The sequence below is a fragment of the Saccostrea cucullata genome, unplaced genomic scaffold (genome assembly GCF_032062105.1).
Source record: "Saccostrea cucullata isolate Sc308-1 unplaced genomic scaffold, CSIRO_AGI_Scuc_v1 ctg7801, whole genome shotgun sequence".
Classification (NCBI taxonomy): Eukaryota; Metazoa; Mollusca; class Bivalvia; order Ostreida; family Ostreidae; genus Saccostrea; species Saccostrea cuccullata.
Genome location: NW_026930713.1, coordinates 1 through 13,061, shown reverse-complemented (window position 1 = coordinate 13,061; position 13,061 = coordinate 1). Strand labels below are relative to the sequence as shown.

Sequence of the window (13,061 nt, the reverse complement as noted above, 5' to 3'; positions counted from 1 at the left end):
ACCTACTTATTTGAAATTGAAATTTCACACAAGAAATACAGGTGTACTATGTGCAGTAGGTGGTTTTTCGCATACTTTCAAAACAATATAACGGCAGAAGAGTCCATGTAGTATTCGAGAAAGCACTATTTAAATATCTTACTTGCACCTAGAAATACAATTTAAACGACAGAAGGAACGCTTCCTCAGATGTGAATATCACCATGGTTGTTGAAGAAATAACTCAAGCATTCGGTGATGGCAGTCTAAGTTCAGATATGATCACTGAAATTTCCCCTGTATATTTCCCATGTGTGCGCTGACTACAACTCCTCTAATAAAACTATCGAAATCGAACTGTCTGCCAGTAAAAGATATACAGAATACGGGTTCTGGTCGTTAACAAACAGAATTTTTTTTATTGCAATCAGGGCTTTTCTGCTTTTGCTAATATTTATTTCTGTAATTATATGCCTAAACAGGCGCAATGCAAGCAAAATTATTTAAAAGCTATGTTTTCGAAACAAAGACATATTCAAACTGTAGTTAATAACTGTAATTGGGAAGCAGATACATAAGATAATGCTAGTGAAAATATACATTTAGATTTTTTGTACATTTCTAAAGCGTAAATTTTTTATTATGATTCATGTCAAAATAAAATGTTACATTGTAAATATATTGAACAACTCCTAGAAAAGGAGAATAATTAGTTGGATCATTAACAGTATAATCAGTGCTTCGATTTTACAAATCATAATGTGAAATACTTATTCCAAGATCTTACTAATATTTTTGGTAATATACACATTTGTAGAATAATTGTAGAATACTTAAATAACATTTAAATATTATTTTTGAAATTAAAATTGTACGCCCAATCATGTTTTGATGAAGTAAGGAGAAATGTGGAAAACTCTCCTTAAATTTTTCTTAATCCAACCCACACTTGCAGTAGTTTTTCCCCTTTGCGGGATCAATCTAAAGGTCAAAAGGGAAAGTAACGTCATTTCTCCTCTTTATGCTACCAAATATTTGGGCGTGCTGTGATAAATCCAGTGTGTTTCAATTTTTTTTCTTTCAATGTGTGGGTAGCCCCATCTTGGGGCAATCGGTACACAAAGGACAGAGCTTTTTAAAAGTCAAATGACGAAGTTACAAACCTGAAAACAACGAAAGCTACCGTGTGTGTGAATTGTTTGGGTTTATCCCCTAAGATGGCGGCCAAGGGACATTATTTTTCAATAGCATGGATAGGACTATTAGAACAGTTTTACATGATATGCCATATTAACTATAAATAAACGTAAAGCTTCCAAGAGCATTCTCTTTTCTTAAAGAGGAAACATTTTTCAACAAGATACAAGTGATATAAGGCAATATCGTTAAAATGATTTTTAAGAATAATTTTATTGAAAAAGGTGCTGATTAAACTTAAATCGGAACACTAATCGTAAATAAGCAAATGCAAGATTATTTTTCCTTTCACCAAAATCAGCACTCGGATGCATCCTTTGCTTTTGTTGCACCTTATTGTTTTTTTGTCACGGGTATATGTACCTGTGTACAATGGGCGACATTTGTTCGTGCTGTTTACCTAACATTATTTTTGTTTATAGATTATTGCACTTTACTGACTAAGTGTGCGACTTATATAAGGCCTTCAGATAATTATAAAGACAAAAAAAAAGAATTTTGATGCCCATATTTCTTTTAGAAATCTTGTTCAGCCTTAATGAGAAGAAGTGTTAAAATTTAACTTATACACTTAAAAAAGTTCGTAACATGCACTTATTATTTTTGCAATGAATATTTACCTTATCGGTACTAGTATAAATAATATGCCATTCAATACATTTGTATCGATAAGTGCCTTAGTGTCATTTAAATTCCTTCGATGACTTTCCTGCCCCTAAAACAATTTCTGATTTGCACTTCGCCCCATTTTTACACAGACAGGAAGTTTTGATTGTTGTTGTCTCCATGTTTCCTATTTTTGTATGGAGCCCCACTTTCAGTCCAGAAAACAGAAACTGCAAATGCGGTTTTTTAAATAATGTTTTTAAAAATTGTTTTCATATGAAAAATTAGAAAGATGATCAGGTTATCCTTAATTTAAAGATAGATCTATAATATCAAATGCAGTGATCCTCAGACACACCTGGTGTTGCTTATAAGGGCGTTCCCAAAAACTCTTTAAAAAGTTTTAACAAATTATAACAAATTTAAAAAATACACAAGAATTAACAGTAATAATAACTGGTAGTAATCCAATGCCTGGGTGTCCATACCAAGTCCACCAAACTTCTGGTTGTCCCAGTATCGTGAATCAATCTTTAAAGAGGCATGTGGTGCTCAATTAATGCCCTGAATATCTGTAGTAAACGTTTTTATGTTCTTGAAACTCTTTGAAATAATTCTGCAATAGAAAACTGAATAATCTTAAAATAATTTTATTCTTCACTTATTTCTCTGAAAGAGACCGCCAAATCCCTGCAACACCATTCCAACGGCATAGCATGCTCTTCTGGTGTCAAGGATTGCATAGGAGCGCAAATAAAAAAAACTAAATTATTATAAACAATTAGATAATTTGTCAACATTTAATATATTTACTGTGATACAAAAATGAAATGAACAAATTACTTCATTTCTGTTTAGAATGTCTCTAATGTGTCGTTGGTCATTACTTGGACTTAGCACAGTAACATTTAGAAACAATGACACTTTATTCTTTGCATTTTAATTTCAACATGTAAACTTTAATTTGCAACTTATACTTTTAATTTCTCTACTAGTCAAGATATAAGGATTTTTTTGGAAACCAGTCTCTTAGGTTAAAAAATCTTCTTAGAACAGAAGTAAAACGGACCCTTTAAACATTAAGTAGGATCCGATGCCATGGAGAAGTAGGTGTGTTTCTTGTCCATGATGGATAAATCCGTAGATAATTTAGAAAAAAAAATCTTAGAACAATGTTCTATTGAAAAGAACATTCGAATCATGATAGATTGCATTTTCTGACGACGACATTATATAGAGCAAAAAAAAAAACAAAACGTTTAGTTCAAATCGAGATATTCCACTTCTCTGTTCACCATACTAAAGAAATATATCTTTACAATAAAAAAAACTACCTGAAGAGGTAATAGTACAAAGTCTAATATTTTATCTCAAACCCGTTTTCCTGTTTTTCAATAACGGCTCTCGACACGTTATAAATCCGTCAGATATAACATATATAACAGATAAAAAAGGCATAAAAATGGAAGCTAAGGGTTTGAGATACCTGTTCATTATTATAATTGTTGATCTTGAGTTAGTGACCGGTTCCTGTAATCGAAACTATGGACCAGCAGGTTCTCCCGAATGTGTGTTTTTTGACCGATATTATCCAAAATACCAATGGGCCACCTGTCTAACAAATGAATACATTCAGACGGTTTCAAAGGGAAACGCCATTTGTCGAGATCAATATGCAACTTACTGCTATTACCAGTGCATGATGGAAAGCTATGAAATTTCTGAAGGTTAGTAAAAATGAGTGTAAAGTAAGGCGAGATATTTGCCATCTAGATGATATTAGATATGTATAATATATGAGGTTTGAACGTTATAAGAAACACTTCCCAAGGTTATATATATTTGAGGTCACAGACGTCTGTTTCTTATATTTAAATGAAAATCGCAAATCTACCTATTTCGTCAATAGACACCAAGAAGGGTATGGAGAATACGAACAGTATTCAATATCAAAGTCCATAAAACAATACAAAATAGGAGCAGAGCAAACACGGATCTCCGAAACATCAGAGGTTGGATTAGATGCCAAGGTGGAGTAAGCATCCCCTGCTGACCTGTCACACCCGCCGTGTACACCTTGTCCTGATCGGGGAATAACTGAAAAGTCCGTCGTCAATTTAATGTATAAATAATGCACTAACAATAAGTATGAAAAACGTCAGTAAGCATTTGACTTAATGATAAATTGTATTTGCTGACAAGGTCATCGTTCGACCATAGAACTAACGAACTGATGACTTTAAACGAGACTGCTGATATTATTTGTTTCATCAACTCGCTTGTCAATAATTTACCTCTTTTTAGAAATTGTTCGTTCGTAGAACATGCTCTTGCGTATTGAATCAATTGAGATATATTTCCATTTCTAATTTTCTTCTCTGTGATAACTCTTTGAAAGTTTTGGGAGTATATTCTTGATAATTCTGCCGGCATGTAAATTAGGCAGGTCGATAGGTCAGCAGCTAAGGAGGCCTAATATGCATGCAAATCTCGTGCGAATCTGTCTCTGTGTCTGACGCTAAGGAGGCCAAATATGCATGTAAATCTCGTGCGGCTGCCTTTGTGTTTGACGTCAGTGTGCGAAGACTATTGAATTTGGCATGGAAGTCCTCGTGTAATTTAAATCGATTAGTCTACATTTTTAATGTCTAAGTCTACAATTTTATTTCACTATGAAATGGAAATATAAGGAATCACTGTCTAGTTTTGAGAGTATGCCAGGGACATCAACAATAGTGGGAAACAAGGGATAATTTTAGCATAACGGGCTTCGCCCGTTATGCAAATTATCCCATGTTTCCCACTATTGTTGATGCCCTGGCATACTCTCAAAACTAGACAGTGATTCCTTAAATATACACTCCGTATGCAGGTGATGAAAGTATATTGCTGCATAAGTAAGGGAAGTTGACGATAGAAAATTTATAATCTTCACGTTTATCATAGCTTGGTTGTAAGTTTCCATTAACGTCTCTTTCCAAGTAAAATATCAAAGTATGAAACAGATGTGTTAGACTCTGTGGTATATTTTATCTCAAGCTCACCAGGATATATCGTATCGACGTAGGAATGGATTGATTGATTGTATATTGTTTAACGTCCCTCTCGAGAATTTTTCACTTATATGGAGACGCCACCACTTGTCGATGGAGAACTGCAAATTTTGTCCTATACTCGGCACTCAGGGCCATTGAGCAGTGAGGGATCTTTTTCGTGCCAGCACCTACTGCGACAAGAGACCTCAGTTTATACGGTCTTATCCGAAGGACCGGTCTCCACGTACCACAGTGAGATTCGAACCGGCGACGTAAAGATCAACTCCTTACTTTGCGACTCTAGAGCAGACGCTCTAACCACTGCGCTACGCGGGCCGTAGGAATAGAAATAACCATTCTTAATTGACAATACGTCGTCGATATATTCAGGTGATAATGGTATATTGTTATACAATTGTGCGATATTGACAATTTAAGTTGAAGTTACCCTAAATTTTGACGTTTTAAAATAAGTGATTAAAGAGTATTATTTTAAACGATTTTAACAGCACAAGTAATGACGTCTAGCAGGGCTTTAACGCAGGGTTTATGGGCTGTTTAACGTGACTGCCCCGTTACATTAAAATTCCTTAGCGCCGCAGCTAAAAAATCAACGCCAAAGTTCCGCAACATTTAATATGTTAACGCCACAGTACGATTTTTATTGTCAGTGAGATTAATACGTTTTATAAAACAAATAAACCTCCAAATATATATAAAGGATCGTTTTTCAGTTTCTAATGCTATAAGTATATTAAACTCTTCAAAGTGTAATTCATATCAATATTTAATTGACAATATCTGTTTGCAATCATATTTTACAAAGCCTATTCACAAAAAATAGACAACTATGAACAATTATTAACAAAATTTAGGTTATCGAATCACACGTTGGGTATTGAGACAGGTCGACACCATAACATGCCTAAGATTAATAGATTACATGTTTGTATATGTTGTTATCTCCATCATGTAGAAGAGAATTTTATTTCTTTTAAAATGCACTTTGTAAATTGATCTAAAGAAGAATTTTTAATATCATTATACTAAGCCAAATGTCTTTAAATTAATTCAGCTGTTAAGTTCTAATAATATTGAGATCTTTTAAATTTTGCCAATTTTTGAATGCTGCAACAAAATTGTTTCTAATGGTAAACCAATAATTTACTCTAATCATGCTAATAAGGGCCCATTGTTTGATTTCAACATGCGATTATCATTTAGACCTTGCTGGAAAAATGAATGAAAAGAGAAAAGCTATTTTTGCACACTTCACGTTAATAAATGCACACTCTAAAACAAGTGATGAAAAGCAAGTATCTTAAATTGCATTTTCACTGTGAGTCTTATATTGTACCTATAAGTGTATCGTAAATTTGATCGAGATTTTGTAATATGAAAAAATTAACGAATGAACTACAAAAATATGATTTTATGACTCTGAAGTATTTTTTATTTCACAAATATAAGATATTTCACTCCTCAGATCGATGATTTTAAATATGAATAAAGATTTAAGCGTGATGTTGTGTCTAACCAGAATTTCCTCTGTCCCTAAATCAACACAGTATAACTTTTTATTACGTTTTGTTAATTTATCATTTTTTTAGATAGGGTTTATTGCGTAAAAGCTGTTGATTTTCAGATTCTTTAAGAAAATATTTGTTTGTTTATTATTCCATTTAAATTTGTCAGGGAGAAGTGTCTATTTCACAGCATGCATATATTTGAAAAAAAAAATACCTAAGTTATTTTACACTATGTTTATTCGATATCGATCAATTGCTTTTACTATTTGAATTCCTCAATTAATTTTCAAAATGATAAATGCCATTTGTGTATTTAAGTTTTGATTCATTGAGGTTGTATTTTTTAAAAGTTGAAGTTGTGGTTCCTCTGCGAATTTGATTTTAAAATTACCGCGAATATTAGCGCAGATAACCTTGCACCACATTTCTAATTTAAATGATGGCGAACCCTAATAACGTGAAGAAGAACAAAATTACGTTAAAGGAATATGTTTCAGATATTCTATAGCTAAGCACTTTGTTTTTGGATTTAAAACTTTAAAAACAATGGATAGTTGTTAAGAAGTTCAACTTTGGACGCAATCTTTATTTTTAAAGAAAGTGTGAACCATCTTGAAATATGGTGGGATACAAGACTGGATTTCCCTGATATTTGAAATATCACTAATGTTTACTGCATCAATTTCTTTTTTTTTTCTTTTGACAAATTGAAGTTTGAATAACAAATAAATTGCTTGAGCAGCATTTTCTTCCCCAGAACCTCGGCGGCTTTAAAAGTTTGCAATAATCATAATCACGGAACTGATCCTGTATTCATGTGTCGAAGAATAAAAGAAATGGACTCTCCTTGACTTTTAAACAAATCATTTAAAATATCAAAGAGACAGCGTAAAATAAAATCAAATTTCATTTGTTTTGTCATTTTGGCACTGCAGTTACAGTCACTTCAATAAAATAAAATATGAAATAAATCGGGAATTCATGCTTATTTTTAGGTGATGTTCTTGATGAATGTGCGTGTGGAGTTGATGCCCCCAAACAAACACAAACTCCACCAACAGATGAAACTCAGCTTCCGAGCCATTGCTACAGTCCATCTGGTAAAGACTGCAATTGGTACAGCGACTGCTTGGAGGTAATATTTTTTTTTATAAAATCAATGTGAAGCTTCTCAATCCTTTCAAATTGTATTTTAAATTCAATTTATTCGACGTTTTAAAATTTTTAATTGTTTTGTCAGAGACGATTTCCTTGCAAAGAAAGGCAACAAACATCATAAGCAATAAACAATGGTGAGAAGTTTTGCAACTTGTACGAAGACCATTACCAGCACTTCTCTCCTGAAGGTCAGCAGTGGATTGATGCCGTTAGGGGGTGTTTACAGGTGGCGTTAGTTCCACTCCTGCGTCCGTACTTCCAAATAACATGTGAGGAAATTAAAAGCAAAGAGCATTTGATTCTCATGTCAATTGCTACACAAACCCAAGGAAAAACACTCCGTCGTTTTGTGACCTAAAAATGTCGGACAAACTACAAATAGGCTTTACTGTTATACCTGGACTTTCTTCAAATTGTTTTCAGCATAAACACCTTTGCAAGGATATTTTTGAATCTGTAAAACAGTTATGGGAAACATACAAGGCATGTACATATCAGTATATTTTATCACGTTTAAGTAATGTTAAACAACTCCAATTCTCGTACTTCGGATTGAATCGGCAATCTAGATCACGCAGATCGACAACCGATGTGGCTGATTACTCAGCAGGAGCGAACCTAATAAATGTACGATTGCAAACAATATGGAATGGAAATCATCAGGTGTGACGTGGATAGCATATTTCCAAAACAACATAACGGCAGGCGAACAATCGGTCATGCAACAGTTAAACATTTTACTTGCTCCTAGTAAACTTTATAATTTGAATGACAATACAAACGTGTCTTCGGCTGTCAACTTGACTGAAGCTGTGAATAATGTAACAGACGCGTTCCGTTCTGGTATCCTTACTTCAGATATGATCAATGGTATTACCATCGTCAAATACTTTGTATGTACCGATAACAACTGTTTGAATAAATCTTTGGGGTTTATACCCCTGTCGTCGGCTTCAAAAGATGACGTAAACGATGGATTATGGACACTAACCAACACAGTAATGATAGCAGCCGGGTGTGCGTTGTTTTTGCTGATATCCTTATCTGCATGAGAAGCAGAAATTCAAGTAAAATTATTTGAAACATTTATCCTATACATCTTACAGAGGAGGGCATATGAAACCTTTAAAGCGTTGTTAATCTATATACAATTTAAGTTTTGAAAAGGAATGTTACGCTGCAATAAAATAATGTAATACTATTATATTTTTCTATATCTTATTACACTGAAATGACAACTAATAGATAAGATATAACATTTTGATTGTTGGATAGTTAGTTTATTTAAATAAATGTAATAACAAAATACATGTCCAAAAAGGTGAAGATATCTATACAAGTATTTCCTAATCTTTCGTGTAGGAGATTACAGGCATCGTCAACGTAACTTTTATTATACTTCCTTAGATATTTTCTTTATGTTGTACCTTGAATTCATTCTAGATAAAAATATAATTCAACATTGCAATATTCGAATAAATCATACTCTCGTCGTCAAGTGCATTAATCTGATGAGGGGTTTTACCTTTATTTCCCAAACATGACAAGGAGAACATAGCGGGTGTATTCCTCCGTGGCACCTGATCCCACCTCTAACTCCAATATCCTTATCTGAACATTACCCTATTTGTGCAACCCGGTAATCTAATTGCATGCAACGTAGAAACAAGCACATAGAAATTAAATACCGTGATTTCAAGAACTTGAATGAAGCTAATTTTCTGTCTGACCTGACAAATCGAAATTTGGCAGTCTTGAAGACACGATCCTTATGACAATCTTGATACTTTCTATATAATTTTTAATAATGTCCTGACAAACATGCCAAAATAAAATGTAAGAGAGTTAAAGGTGAAACTAGACCAAAGTGGCTAACTAAAGAAATAAACGAAGCTAGGCATTTACGAGATTAATACCACTGTAATGGGGATTATGATAATTTCTGAATATCGAGAAATAAAGTTGTACTCTTGATAGACAATGCAAAAACTTTGTATTACAAATCAGCCATCGAAGACAGTTCAAATCCAAGAGAGATGTGGTGATATCTTAATCAATTGGCATCTTAATCTAAAACCTAAACTCCTTCCCATATCATTTATAATGACTCAGAAACTAAAAATCACAAGATATTGATAATATTTTTATGAGCAGTTTACAGGGATTTCAAATAAACTTTTACATAACCTACCAAACTACAAATTCGATTCAGAATTTTAAAGACAATTCACAAACTCTAAACTTGGTGATGACAACTTTACACCAATTAATGACACTGAACAATTTGATTCATTGAACGGGCTAGATGTCAATAAATTTGCAGGCATTGACTTCATTGGACCTCGTCTCTTAAAACTATCAGCTAGTAATATTTGTAAATCATTAACTTATTTAATAAACGCTAGTATCAGCAATTGTAGTTTTCCATCAAAGTTGAAACCAGCAAAAGTCATCCCTGTATATAAAAAGGACAGCAAAACAGACCCCAGTAACTACCGTCCCATTTCTATACTTCCAACATTATCCAAAATAATTGAAAAGCACATAGCAAACCAAATACGAGATTTTACCTCTACTTTTGATCTTGTAACAAAATCTCAATCTGGATTCAGAGAATTTCACTCTTGTCAAACAGCACTAACCAAATTAACAGATGCTTGGTTGCATGCTATGGACGAACTAATCTAATAAGTATAACATTTTTTGGATTTTAGTTTTGATTTAGTTTTGATTGAGTCATGAAATTCTGATAGAAAAATTAAAGAATTACAACTTTGATGATGGTTTCACTCGTATCTGTATAACAGGACACGATGTGTAAAAATTGGTACAACTTCTTCTGATGTCTTACCTGTCACAGCAGGAGTGCCACAGGGATCAATTTAAGGCCCCCCATTGTTCTTGTTGTATATTAATGACAAATGAGAATTCCCTGCGGACCGGTCACACCCACCGTGTGCTCCTTGTCATGATCGGGAAAAAATTCGGAAAAGGAAATATTCGAATTTAGAACAATAAAAAACGGTCTAACAACTGACCTGACACAATTCAGCCAAATCATGTCATATTACTCCTCCTTGGTATTCGAATTTTCAAGGGGTCCTTGTCCCATGCCCTCTTTACACTGTTCAATGAGAGATACAAACACTATCCTTTATTACTGTACTAGCAACCTCAACACTAGCACTTACTTGGAGTATTGACCCTGTCATTTTTCACATCGAATTCATACACATCAATAAATTCAAGGTATTGCACTCTAAAAAAGAAAAAAATATATATATTTTAGCTTACGAACGAATTGATTTGCTTATCATACTTCAATGACCTTTATGTTTGAAATTTCAGAGAAAAATGTATGTAATGTTAAGCATTATATGATATTATGCCTAAATAAATCGAGTTTTCATCACTAACACATATCTAGTTTGGTTAATTTCATTGAGTCTCTTGCTATCAGGGGTTGGATACCTCAGATGACATTTTTGTTAAGGTTTACACATTTTATTTCAATAATATATTAACAAAAAAGTGGAAGTAATACCTCCTCATAGGCCCTCATAGATATATCTTCACCTGGGGTGCCAGGAGCTCCCTGGATCAGATAGAAAGAATCAGTACATTTAATATTATATATACATATATTAAGATGTACAAATTTCAATGAAATAGATCTAGAACTATTGAAAAAAGAAAAAAAACAGTTATATGTATACATAGATAGTATAATATTCCACTTACATGTACTTTATACAATATTTTCATATATTTACATTTGCAAATGTTTTCCTTTATATAATACTACTAAAGGCAAGCGTTTTTATAACTGTATAAATACAGGTATGGGGTCAAGAGGTCATAGATGTGCGTTTGGATAAACGTTCGACGTAATTTCTCTGTGACGTCATAAAGGGTCGACGCGCGTTTAGTGGATTACATACATGCCGTTGGGTTTGAAAAATTAACGCATTTCACACGTTAAAAGTAACAATTAGGCAAATATAAAGTATGAATAAGTCACAAATGTAAATATAAGTAATAAGGTATCATTTTTTGAGTTTTATTGAGATGTAAAACGGGTTGGCACATGATCAAATCTTCCATAAAGCCCTTCGGGCTTTATGGGATTTGATCACGTGACCAACCCGTTTTACATCTCAATAAAACTCAAAAACTGATACCTTATTTCTTAAATATATCTAGCATGAAGAAAAAAAAACCAGATTCAATTTCATAAGAGATAATCGTAGGGGGACACCAACACACAAAAGTCCATATTTCCCCCTACGAAATTATACCCCAAAGGCTAGGTCACCTTTGGATTAATATATAATATATTGTTCTGTCAAGTGTTAAGAGTTATCTCTCTTTACTTATTGATTTTGCCTGTTAGAACTCTTTTGTGTTTTTTGGTAAAATTGTTGCATAGAAGCCCGCCATTTTTTAACGTGGTTGGACGCCGCTTAGTTTACTTTGACAAATTCACCATAATTTAGGCCTATCACAGAGTATGTATTTATTTGTAAACACTTAATTATTCTGTAAAATGATTATCTCTATATGTTTATACCTTTTTTAGAGACTGAAAGCAGTTTTATTTGTAATTATTGAAGCTGTCATACTGGAAACTTGTCGTCTATTGATAATGTAAACATAGCCTTGTTTTAATTTGTACATCTGCCTATGAATTATTTGCCAAGCGGTAGATTGATAAAGTTACAAGTTATCTCGGAATATATTTTGATAGTTTGACCTAATATTTGTGGTTTTATACTTCTAAATGTCATGCTGCAAAATTTTATTTCTATGGAAGCCATTTAGTGTCATAAGTCCTTTTTACATTGCTGCTATTGTACATTTTCCAGATTATGTTCATTACTTTTTACATTATCATGTTAATGTTTATGAACAATTTCTAAAACGAGATAAATTATTGACAAGCAAGTTGAGGAAACAAGAATATCAGCAGTCTCGTTTAAAGTCATAATTTCGTTAGTCCTATGGTTGATACAATGACCTTGTCAGCAAATACAGTTTATCACTGAGCCAAATGCTGACTGACGTTTTTCATACAAATTGTTAGTCCATTATTTATACACTGAATTGACGACGGATTTTTCCCGTTATTTCCTGATCAAGACAAGGAGCACACGGTGGGTGTGACCGGTCGGCAGGGGATGCTCACTCCTCCATCGCATCTGATCCCACCTCTAATGTTTCGGGGGTCCGTGTTTGCTCTACTCTTATTTTGTATTGTTTTATGGACTTTGAGATTGAATACTGTTCGTTATCTCCATATCCTTCATTTCATTGTTCATTTTCATGAATATGTTCATTACTTTGTACATTACCCATATAGTGTACATTACCTTGTACATTATTTTGATTATGTTCATAACTTTTTATATTATCACGGTTTTGTTCATTACTTTGTACATTATCTTGATTATGTTTATTACTTTGTACATTATCTTGATTATGTTCATTACTTTGTACATTATCTTGATTATGTTCATTACTTTGTATATTAATTTGAATATCATTACTTTGTACGTGG

The 13,061-nt window shown here is 33.1% G+C and overlaps 1 protein-coding gene across 1 annotated transcript; it reads left to right on the top strand.

The window, feature by feature from the left end:
• The first annotated feature begins 3,207 nt into the window (after positions 1 to 3,207).
• Positions 3,208 to 7,708, top strand: LOC134229789 (uncharacterized). Its single transcript, XM_062711572.1, has 3 exons — positions 3,208 to 3,509; positions 7,342 to 7,481; positions 7,587 to 7,708. Exons 1-3 carry the CDS (start codon positions 3,245 to 3,247, stop codon positions 7,623 to 7,625), a joined length of 444 nt encoding a protein of 147 aa, XP_062567556.1. The 5' UTR covers positions 3,208 to 3,244; the 3' UTR covers positions 7,626 to 7,708.
• Positions 7,709 to 13,061: the final 5,353 nt, after the last annotated feature.

Coding starts and splice junctions, on each gene's coding strand:
- LOC134229789 (XM_062711572.1), top strand. CDS start 3,245: ATGGAAGCTAAGGGTTTGAGATACCTGTTCATTATTATAATTGTTGAT. Junction 3,510..7,341: donor AAGCTATGAAATTTCTGAAG/GTTAGTAAAAAT, acceptor GCTTATTTTTAG/GTGATGTTCTTGATGAATGT. Junction 7,482..7,586: donor GGTACAGCGACTGCTTGGAG/GTAATATTTTTT, acceptor TTGTTTTGTCAG/AGACGATTTCCTTGCAAAGA.